The sequence below is a fragment of the Nematolebias whitei genome, chromosome 9, assembly GCF_014905685.2.
Source record: "Nematolebias whitei isolate Nwh7 chromosome 9, NemWhi1, whole genome shotgun sequence".
Taxonomy (NCBI): domain Eukaryota; kingdom Metazoa; phylum Chordata; class Actinopteri; order Cyprinodontiformes; family Rivulidae; genus Nematolebias; species Nematolebias whitei.
This window is the reverse complement of record NC_056506.1, coordinates 17,348,624-17,361,009: the sequence shown is the minus strand read 5'-3', so window position 1 is coordinate 17,361,009 and position 12,386 is coordinate 17,348,624. Positions and strand designations below refer to the sequence as shown.

Sequence of the window (12,386 nt, the reverse complement as noted above, 5' to 3'; positions counted from 1 at the left end):
CAGACAGACAGACAGACAGACAGACAGACAGACAGACAGACAGACAGACAGACAGACAGACAGACAGACAGACAGACAGACAGACAGACAGACAGACAGACAGACAGACAGAATAGATAGATAGATAGATAGATAGATAGATAGATAGATAGATAGATAGATAGATAGATTTGTTAGGAATGCACAATATTGGAGTTTTGGCCGATATCCAATATGTTAAAACTTATTTGGCCAATAACCGATACCAATACCAATATTTTTTTCCTAGACCTACTTGCACAGACTACATAGATTTCTCTGCTGTGGAATTAAAATACTGCATTATTCTGCATGGTCTTTGTCAGTTTGACCTGCTACCAGATGCAGATGTCAAAAAGAGACTGAAAATGATGCAACACTTCAACTTGGATTATGTTTAATGTTTCATGACATTTACTCTCTAACACAATGACAACACTCGAACTGTGCAAATTTGTAAATTTTCACAAATCTAAACTCAACCTGTTCACAAGTGACAAGTGAAAAGTGCATTAGTAGTAGTGCATTAATACTTGATAGTTTAAAAATTAACTTAAAGCAGAAGCCTTTTATATCGGTAAGTTATTTTGATGGAATGGCCGATGTCCGATATTTAACTTTATCACTAATATTGGCCAATACCATGCCGATAATATTGTGCATCCCTAATATATATATATATATATTTATATATAATATAAAATATTTAATATATACATTTGTATATAATATAAAAGACTTAATATTTTTTAAATAGTTTTGTTTGGTTTAGTGGTGTAACCTATTGAACATCTGTCTTCTGCTTGTTAACATGTTGTATTTATTTAGAGCTTTAAATTCTTGCAAAGCTGCGGTAGATCAGTGACAATTACTACGTGACCAAAGAAAATTATGAACACGAGCCAAATGAACTCTGTGGATACCACAGTGTGCTGCAGCTGCAGAGACGGTGCTACAGCACTAGTCTTTTCCCATCGTTGCATTTTCACATTTTTGCTGCTGACCAACACCACATGAGAAACAATTATTTTATTATGGTTTCAGGATGCTCTATTTTTGCTTTTTTGCATATATTTCTTTATTTTTTTATTTTTTATTTTTTTACTTTTAATATAACTGAAGCTCAACAATACTGCAAAACAGCCAATTTAAATAAAGTAGTCCCTCGTTTAACGCGGGGGATCTGTACCCTGAAGCCCTGGGATAAGAAAAAATACAAAGTAGGAATAGTAGTACAAGTAGTAAGTAGTAGTTTATTATATATATATATATATATAAAGGTGTTTTAAACCCTTCCCACACTCTTGCAATATTCTAAACAATGTTTCTAAACTAAACGCTCTGAAAGAGCACAGATTGTCATGATTTCAGCTCCCTGCCTCACCACCTGCAAGCACTCTTGGCCACGCCCACTTCTCCGCTCGGCATGAAGATCAAATGATCAGCTGCAGGAGGAAGCTTATCCTGCAGCACAGAGGTGTAGGAGGTGCTATATAATTTAAAATAATTTATTTAAATTAAATTTCCATGCCAAATGTGTGTCATTTCCAATCTTATTTTGAAAAACTGCAATAGAGCGAGTCCGCGATAAACAAACCACGAAGTAGTGAGGGACTACTGTACATTTCTATTCCTAGGAGTCTACACGCACCTGGACAGGTCAGGCAACATGGTAAGAGTCATGATCTTTGACTTTTCCAGTGCTTTTAACACCATAAGACCAGCTCTACTCTGCAGTAGCTGCAGTGAATGACTCACTGGTCACCTGGATCAGAGACTACCTCACAGGTCGACCATTTGCACAAGTTCTTGATGACTCTGCCATTGTGGGCTGTATCACTGGTGACCAGGAAGCTGAATACAGAGGTGTGGTGGATAGAACCACCTGCAGCTCAGTGTTGGACAAACTTAAGAGCTGCAGGTGGACTACAGGAAGAAGACCAGCCCCCCCAACCCTATCAGCATCAAGGAACTAAGGTGGACACTGTGGACTGCTACAAATACCTGGGGTCCACCTAGAAAATAAACTGGACTGGACAGCTAACACCAACATCCTCTACAAGAAAGGACAGTCACCTTTTTTTTCTGAGGAGACTCAGGTCCTTTAACATCTGCAGGACCATGCTGCAGATGTTTTACCACTCGGTGGTCTCCAGCATCTTCTAGCTGTGGTGTGCTGGAGCAGCAGGGTGAAGAAAGTTGATGCCAACAGACTCAATAAACTCATCAAGAGAGCTGGTTCAGTTCTGGGAGTGGACCTGCAGTCTCTGACAGACGTGTCTGAGCAGAGGATGTTGAGGAAACTGCTCCAGATCCTGAATGTCACGTCACACCCCCTGCATGACACCCTGGACTCTTACTGCAGCACCTTCAGTCGTAGACTGAGACCATCGAGGTGCTCCACAGAACAACACAGGAAGTCATTTCAAACTTTTTAACTCCTCCCCTTCTTACACATAGAACAATAAAATTAATCCTGTACTACAATAAACTCTTTAATGTTTCTGTCTGCACCTGTTTAGATCTTAATTGTTGGTATTTTTATATTCTCTGTTATTTTTTATATCTTGTGTGATTCCATGTGTATATTCCTTTGTACTGAAACTCTGACAATTTCCTGCATGATCAATAAAGTTCTTATTCAGATTGAAAGCGCCCATGTTGCTGGCAGTACTTTGAGGGGCACTAGAGGGTGCTCAAAGACCACAAGCTTTCCAGGGCTCAAACAGTTTTCAGTCAGGTCATCTGGACGTTTTTTTTTTTGTGCTGAAACATTTCACCTTCCATCCAGAAGGCTTCATCAGTCTGAGGAAACACCAAACAAAATTGATTCTCTCCCAACAGCTTACTCCAAAGTGGAAAAAACAGTTATGTTGGTGCTAAGATCGTCTCTGGGGCATGCCCTTTCCTCCGTTGCCGGCCTTCTCCCTCATCAAAAACTCATGTCAAGCTGCTTCAAAACATCTAAGTTTGTGTTCAATAAGGAGGAGAGGGTGTGCATTGGACTCCAATTTCTGAAGTATGCATTTGTAACTCTATGACTCTAGCTCAACCTTACTAAGTACCTGGATGTGTTGCTCCACCTAATTAGCTTGCAATCCATGATGGAAACAGAAGAAACCTTTTGGGTGAAAGATCACACATCTTTAGGAAACAAGAGAAAAGGTCCGGTTAACTTGTATTTAACCACCTAGGACTGCCATGTTCTGAATGACTGAGAATTTTCAGCAACGTAACAAAGAAAGAAATAAAAGATGTAGAAAAACATAAACAAGAGTACTGCATATGGCATGTTATAAGCCTGTCAACAAACTATTGTACAGCATTACAGGGATCTATAGCAATGGTCCAGAGATGCAAAGGCCTTGTATAACCTTTGACCTTGAGTTGTGACCTTGACCTTGAAAAGAGTATACAACACTTTTAACATCCAGTGATGATGCATAAGAGTATCAAGTTTCATTAAATTATCTTGATATATTGGATGTTGTGGCCCGGACAAAAGAAAGTTTTGACGTGTGGACAGAGAATAAACCATAATGTGTCGGTCTTAATGAGAATAAAAATGTTGGAAATAAACAACTTACTGATTGGCTGCCCCTCCAGAAAGTAGATGTTGTGAAGCACCTCCCCTTGTTTGGCACGCAGGTTGTCCAGCCAGTACTTTACAATGCTTTGACGTTCCTACACATAACAAGACAGATGGGTGAAAAATAACGCCAGAGATTGAGAGTACTTTTTAACAAATACTCATCATGACACCAACAACTGGTGTGCAGCACAACAAGGTTCACACATTTCACTTCTGACCTGCGAGGTAAAAAAGCAGAGCTTGCTCTCTATGTTCTCATAGATGTTGTCCTCCTCGCAGGAGAAGCGGCGCATCCCACCACCAAACTGTGGTTTCACAGCCTTGTGCATGCCCGTCTGCTCCGCTCCTCGCAGTAAACTGAGGGAGAGCCGGGGGGGGGGGGGGGGGAATTAAACAGCAGCCTTTTAACACAGGAAAATTAGTTTTTGTTATTTTCAACACATTTTTGGATAAACTTGTACAATAATTGTAACAAGAATCAGGTCAAGAACACTGTTTGCACTAATTTCCACAGTTTTTTTAATTTTTCTAACTTTAGCTTTGGTTAATGGCCTTTTCCTGCCTGAAAGGTCTAGAGATCATTGTAGGCTCATAAGCACGTTTGAGTCCAACTTCTTTACACATTGAGAAAAACAACACAGCAAGTTACAGTGGTTTGTGTTAGCCAACAGTTCTGCTCAGGTGCTGCTGAAGTCATCCACCACGTAAAAAACCCCAAAACACTTCATATTTACTGGTTGCCATTTTGTTCTCAGCAGGTTATACTTTGTCCTCCAAAATACTACAGTAAAACCTCAAGCTGTTATTTTTTTATTAATTCAATTCAATTCAAATTCAAAAATACTTTATTAATCCCAGATGTAAATAAATGTTGTTGTAACTCATCATCCTGGTTCAGTAAAGAGTTGTTCTAGATGCTGATGGCTGTGGGCAGGAAGGATCTCTTGTAGCGTCTGTCCTACAGCAGATCTGAAGAAGCCTCTGACTGAAGACACTCTGTTGTTGTATGACAGTCTGATGAAGAGGATGCTGAGGTTGTCTATAATGTTCTTCATTTTATGAAGAATCCTTATTTGTACTAGAGATGCACCAATCCTTGTAAACTCAAACATCCAGGTAGACAACAAAAATGGCTAAATCATGTCATCTGGACCTGTAGAAACAGATCCAGATGACATGATTTAGCCATTTTTGGTGTAATACATGTGGTGTAGCTGGACAAGAAAACTGTTAAACTAATAGAAGAGACCCACCCGGATTAGTTGACCAAAAGCTGGACAGTCCTTATCATGAGACATGCAGAGAGAGGCAATTCCATCCAGCTATTGGCCAATTACTTGTCTCTGTACAACAATGGAAGCTCCTATAAGGCATCATAGTGGCATAGTTGAATAGGCACGAGTCAATATCTGAACGAGGCACATAAGGGAATAAGTACCAACACCAGGGGAGCCAAGCTCTAGCTTAGGACTGCAACTAATGACTAGTTCAACAATCGATTAATCGACCGATCCCCCCCCCGATTAATTGATGAATCGACAAAAAACAAACATATGTTTTCATTTCCACCTCTTTATTCCAAAGTTTGACTGACAGAAAATCGCACAAAAAACAGGTTGCTACTTGACTATTCTGTCAGTAAAAATATTGAATAATAAAAAATAAGTTTGTCAAATAGCTTCAATAAAAAATAAATGTAGCCAAAAATATATACAAGAGTATACTTTATACCTGCACAATTTGTAAAATGTGTCCTTGAGGGAAGAGTGTAACCTGGATTTAAAGTGTGGATTATTGTAACCTGGATTAAAAGTGTGGATCATTGTAGTGAAACCTTCATCTTCAACCATCGACAGAGGCCTCATGTCAGTGATGCTCATTTAAGGATGTTTTCAGTGAAGACAGCAGCTGCTGTGGTGTCCATGATGTCTGTCCATCATGAAGGCTGTCATTGTTGTTGTTTTCTGGAATGAGAGAGTAAATATGTATTATATCATAATTTACAGCAACTCAAGAAATGCCTTGTTTCACTTACAATGTTAGGTTAAGGCAAAAGTAGCTCAAAGAATAATTAAACACACACAAACACACACACACACATATATATATATATATATAATACTTAATATGCGCACATTTGAGTAGATGTAATAAATTACTTTAATTCCTGTTTAAATGCAATTCATCCTGCCATACCTGCAGTGTCTTCAGACTTTGCCAGCAAATGAAAAGTTGAAGCTTAATCATTAAATTATTATCTTTGTCCATCCATCCATTTTCTTCCGCTTATCCGGGGTCGGGTCGCGGGGGTAGCAGCCTAAGTAGGGAGGCCCAGACTTCCCTCTCCCCAGCCACTAGGGTCAGCTCTTCTGGGGGAATCCCGAGGCGTTCCCAGGCCAGCCTAGAAACATAGTCCCTCCAGCATATCCTAGGTCTTCCTCTGGGCCTCCTTCCAGTGGGACGTGTCCAGAACACCTCACCAGGGAGGAGTCCAGGAGGCATCCTAAACAGATGCCCAAGCCAACTCAACTGGCTCCTCTCGACGTGGAGAAGCAGCGGCTCTACTCTGAGTCCCTTCCGGATGATCGAGCTTCTCACCCTATCTCTAAGGGAGAGCCCAGACACCCTGCGGAGAACACTCATTTCGGCCGCTTGTATCCGAGATCTCATTCTTTCGGTCACAACCCAAAGCTCATGACCATAGATGAGGGTAGGAACGTAGATCTATCGGTAAATTGAGAGCTTTGCCTTTTGACACAGCTCTCTCTTCACCATGACAGACCTGTACAGCGCCCACTTCACTGCAGACACTGCACCTATCCGCCTATCGGTCTCGGGCTCCATTTTTCCCTCATTCATGAACAAGACCCCAAGATACTTGAACTCCTCCACTTGGGGTAGGACCTCCTCCCTGACCCAGAGAGGGCACTCTACCCTTTTCCGGCTCAAGACCATGGCCTCGGATTTCGAGGAACTGATCTTCATCCCGGCCGCGTCGCATTTGGCTGCGAACCGCTCCAGCGGAAGCTGTAGATCACGATCTGATGAAGCCAATAAGACCACATCATCTGCAAAAAGCAGAGATGCAATCCTAAGGCCACCAAAACAAATCCCCTCAACACCTTGGCTGCGCCTAGAAATTCTGTCCATTGAGATTGAGGTTGGGATAGTGTGATTGTGTATGTGTATGAATGGGTATTTGTTAGGCCGAGACTCGGACTGCCCCCTCTTTGATACAACTGGGGGTGCTTGGCATCGCGCCCCTATCGCGCGGCCCCCTGGTGGGGTGTGCCCTTGCCTGCCGGCGCGCTTGGGGCCCTTGGTATCGGGGGCTGGGCGCTTGGGCGTGTGTCGGCTCGGCCTGGTGTCTGCCTGGTGGGGCTCGGGTCCTCTGGCCCTGTCAGGCCTTGGCCTGGGTGGTGTGAGTCCTCGGTGCCCGGGCCTCGGTGCCTGGACCTGGACCTACATCGGTGTGGCGGGTGCCGACGGAGGCCTATGAGTTTGTCGCTGTTGGCCCCGGGGGGTCACTGTATGTGGTTGCTGGTGGGGATCTTCCGGTTCTCCCCTGTGGTCCCTTCTGGGGGGTGGGTGGGTGGTTCGCCCTGTGTGGGTGGCTCTGGGGGCTCCGCGGTCGGGGTCCCTCCTGGGGTCTTGGGCTCTGGTCCCCCCTTTTTCGTCTGCCTCTGGTCTTGGGGGTCGGGTCTCTGCTGCTTCACAATTACTAATAAATGTTCTATTAGAGAAGCCTTATACACTTATGCATGCTCACAACCACACACAAATAGAAGCAGGGATGTTTATGTAGGCTTTATATGTAGATATATAGATATGTATGTGAGTGTATATTCATGTGTATGTATGTATGTATGTATGTATGTATGTATATAGGCGTAGGTATGGGTATATATATTTATTGAAACTTACTGCAAAGCCATGAATATTTTAAGTTCTTTATACATATGTATTTTGTTGCTGTGTTTTGTCATGTTCTTTGCAGGTGAACAGACAGTGGCCGGGTGTTTTGAAGTGTGCTCTATTTGTATATATTTCTTATATTTTGGAGTCTTACTTTGTCTTTTCTTTCTTTCTATCCTATTAAAAAAAAAAAAAAAAAACCTACACTAGAATGTCACTATAATAAATATTTCATAATAATGGTGTGGAGAGGATGGCTGTAAGGGGAGAAGGGAGGCCATCAAAAAAAAAAAAAAAAAAAAAAAAAAAAAATTCCGTCTCACATGAGACTCTGCCAGACGTTCCCAGCAAACCCTCACAATACGTTTGGATCTGCCAGGTCTGAACGGCATCCTCCCCCACCATCGGAGCCAACTCACCACCAGGTAGTGATCAGTGGACAGCTCCGCCCCTCTCTTCACCCGAGTGTCCAAGACATGTGGCCGCAGATCAGATGAGACGATGACAAAGTTGATCATCGAACTGCGGCCTAAGGTTTCCTGGTGCCAAGAGCACATATGGACACCCTTATGCTTGAACAAGGTGTTTGTTATTGACAATCCATGACGAGCACAGAAGTCCAACAATAGAACACCACTCGGGTTACAATCAGGGGGGCCGTTCCTCCCAACCACACTCCTCCAGGTCTCACTGTCATTGCCCACATGAGCATTGAAGTCCCCCAGCATAACAAGGGAGTCTCCAGGAGGTGCACTTTCCAGTATCCCCTCCAAGGACTCCAAAAAGGGTGGATAATCTTAACTGCCATTTGGTACATAAGCACAAACGACAGTCAGAACCCGTCCCCCCACACATAGGCAGAGGGAGGCCACCCTCTCATTCACCGGGGTGAACCCCAACACACAGGCACCAAGTTGTCATCGTCTCATCTGATCTGCGGCCACATGTCTTGGACACTCGGGTGAAGAGAGGGGCGGAGCTGTCCACTGATCACTACCTGGTGGTGAGTTGGCTCCAATGGTGGGGGACATATGCCCACTCCTGCTCGGCACCTCTCACCAGGGGCAACTCCAGAGTGGATGAGTGTCCAGCCCCTCTCAAGGAAACTGGTTCCAGAGCCAGAGCCATGCGTAGAGGTGAGTCCGACTATTTCTAGCCGGAACCTCTCAGCTTCACACACCAGCTCAGGCTCCTTCCCCACCAGTGAGGTGACATTCCACGTCCCAATAGCCAGCTTCTGTAGCCGAGGATCAGACCGCCAGGGTCCCCGACCTCGGCCACCACCCATCCCACATTGCACCCAACCCCTTTGGCCCCTCCCACAGGTGGTGAACCCATGGGAAGGGGGACCCACGTCTCCTCTTCGGGCTGTGCCCGGCCGAGCTCCATGGGTAAAAGCCCGGCCACCAGGCGCTCGCCTGCGTACCCCACCTCCAGGCCTGGCTCCAGAGTGGGGTCCCGGTGACCCACGTCCGGGCAAGGGAACATTAAGTCCATTTATTTTTCCATTTATTATCTTTGTGTTAGATTTATTTATAAATCACATTTAAACACTGCTTATACCAATTAAATAAAATAAAAAGTAACACACACGTTCTCTATCACCGTCAATCAGATAACAAACAAGCAGCAGCTTCAGCTACCAGAGAGACTGATGTTATGTTTTCTCACTAGGAAACAGATCAGATGTGGTATATTTTATATAGAGACTCACCTGCCAACACGAGTTGGGAGTGAAACATGTTGTATCTGCTGCTGATCCTTCATCCACATCGATGACACCGACATGTTTACGTTTCATCAGCATGGTTCTCCTGTGTCATGTCGTCACTTTTCAAAGCTGCATGTTTCTCAGTTTTTATCTTTGTGAAGTGCTCCCACAATTTGGAGAACTTGGGTTGAACAGTTTTCTCTGTGTTGGTCATTTGTAAAATTGACTTAATTTCCTTTAAAAACACACTGTTCTGCTTCCTCCTTCCCCCTCGCTCTGTTCAACTCGTGCTGCAGTTTTTTTTCTTCTTTTTTTACTTTATTCAGTCAGTCAACATTGACAATGCACTGCAGGTGAACAAAACGGCTCGGCAGCGCCGTGAGAGACGATTAATCGCATGACGCAACAAATCGATAATGAAATTCATTACCAACACTTTTAATAATCGATTTTTAGGTTAATAGCTTGTTTAGAGAACTTTTTCATGATATGCTATTTTTTGGGGACAGGCATTTTGGGTTTTCATGAGCTGTATGCCATAATCATCAGTATTAAAACAATTAAAGACCTGAAATATTTCAGTTGGTGTGCAATGAATCTGAAATATATGAAAGTTTCATTTTTATCATTACATTATGGAAAATAATGACCTTTATCACAATATGCTAATTTTTTGAGAAGGACCTGTAGTCCAAGCTATCAACACAGAGCCTGACCAAAGGAGCAGAAAGAAACCACTGACAAGACACAAAAGCTCCTCACAGTGCAAACTCACAGAATTTCTATTGAAGACCATTTAGCTAGAGTGTCTCTGGGGAGAGGGATTAATGGGTCGCCCTTCTGGACCTGTGACCTCTGCAGCCCAGTCACAGATAACCATGTTAATTTTTCAATCTGTTGCTAAAGTATTTAAAAAATAAAAAGACTGATCCTAAGCCTTCATTGTAAAAATACAGAAATTATTTTCTTAGTAAGGAAATCAGGATATCTCTTAATGCTTAAACAGGTCTATACTAGGAATACGCGATATAAACGGTATACGGTAGAAACGATAGACATTTAGCCTACGATAGAGATCTGTCTTCTACCGACTAACCGCAGTAATGCTGTGCCTTTAGTAAAATCAGAGTTGTCAGTTTAATCATTACTTTTGTTTGTTGAAAACTGTACATAAGTGGTGTTCAAGTGTAAAATCAGAGCTGTCAGATTTAATCGTTACTTTTTTTTAGCTGAAAACTGTGCGCAAGTGGCGTTAAAGTCTTTTCTTCGAGGGCTAAGTAGCGAAGCTACAAACTAACTACAGCCGGCTTGCCGTAGTGTTGCCGTATTCTGACGCATGCGCAAAACGTCGCGTTCCGTCGAAAGTGTTGTTGTTTTTTTTCCCATCGAAAGTTAAAGTAAGCGTTGGTCAGCTTTAGAGATACCTGCTCTCTGATGTGTGAAAAGAACGCTGTGTTGTATGATTTTACTGTGAGAACCTCTGGTCAAAGCCACAGATTCATTTTGTGTCAGCTCTCCATTAAAGCTGAAGGAGACGCCAAATAGAGGTTTGGAGGGTGAAGTCTTTCATGTAAAATGCTGCTCTGTTGCTGTTCATTTCTTAAGTAAGACTGGAAACTGTTAACAACATATTCTTTTGTTTAAAACATATGGCTAAAACTACATTTTATATATTTTGCACTGTTTTGCACTACAAGCAAGAAGCCTAATACTTGATTTGTTTATTATTTAAAAACTCTGGACCTAGTAGTGGAATTTTCTTAATTCAAAATATATGATGGCAAAAGGACACCAAATGCTTTTTGAAAAATTCCTATCAAGTTTTATATCCAAAACATATCGCGATATATATCGTTATCGCCACCCTTCACAAAACATATCGTGATATGAATTTTATGCCATATCGTACATTCCTAGTCTATATTATAACATGCTTGTAAACAAATACAAATGCTTTCAATTTGTGGCAAAAGTCACAAAATGAGATTTTAATAGCAAAAAAAAAAAAAGTGTTGAAAATGAGTCCTCGTCAATCAAGGCAATAAAAACCAATTCGAAGTTTGTCTTACTTCTCGAATGTTGATGTGATGAAGAAGGCATACGCCTGGGTGTGTTTATGCTGCCGAACTTGGATACTGATTTGTGGGATTCCAACACGAATCTGGTTCAGGAGCCACAGAAGAGTGTGGTCATCTATTGTACCTGTGGAAAAGACAAATACTTTAATCTGATGTTCAATAACATGCTTTTTAAAATGCTTTTAAACCTACTAAAATAGGCACTAGTTTACAGATGATCAAGTTATTTTAAAAGCAGTGTTTGAGTTTACTGATGAAACTGCTGCTGTCTGATGATGAAGACTGAAAGCCTCTGCTCACAATCTCAGGAGAGAGCTAAGAGATGATGGTGAAACTAAATGGCAAACAAAAGCTAGAGACAGAACGCTGAGTGCTGGATGACTTTGCTGAAATTTGTTGCAGAAATTAAAACTGAATTGTTAAAGATAAAACAGTCTGAGCAAAAGAGCTTCTAAAATTAGCAAAAGCTAAAAACTTTGCCATTTACATACAGGTGCTGGTCATAAAATTAGAATATCATGAAAAAGTTGATTTATTTCAGTAATTCCATTCAAAAAGTGAAACTTGTATATTATATTCATTCATTACACAGACGGATATATTTCAAATGTTTATTTATTTTAATGTTGATGATTATAACTGACAACTAATGAAAACCCCAAATTCAGCATCTCAGAAAATTAGAATATTACTTAAGACCAATAAAAAAAAAAGATTTTTAGAAAAGTTGACCAACTAAAAAGTATGAACATGAATAGTATGAGCATGTACAGCATCAGTACTTGGAGCTCCTTTAATCACTGCAGCAATGCAGCGTGACGTGGAGTGGATCAGTCTGTGGCACTGCTCAGGTGTTCTGAGAGCCCAGGTTGCTCTGACAGTGGCCTTCAGCTCTTCTGAGTTGTTGGGTCTGGTGTATCACATCTTCCTCTTCACAATACCCCATAGATTTTCCATCTCCATAAAGTTGGTCAGCAGCAGGAAGCATGAAGTGCTTTAAAACTTCCTGGTAGACGACTGCGTTGACCTTAGACCTCAGAAAACACAGTGGACCAACACCAGCCGATGACAT

General features: G+C 42.0%; 1 protein-coding gene across 1 annotated transcript in view; it reads right to left on the bottom strand.

Annotated features, from left to right (window-relative positions):
- ano8a (anoctamin 8a) overlaps positions 1–12,386 on the bottom strand; it is a 66,518-nt gene that overhangs the window by 43,966 nt on the left and 10,166 nt on the right. Inside the window, 3 exon segments of the mRNA XM_037681519.1 lie at positions 3,606–3,702; positions 3,829–3,967; positions 11,306–11,438. Coding sequence (XP_037537447.1) covers positions 3,606–3,702; positions 3,829–3,967; positions 11,306–11,438 — 369 coding nt within the window.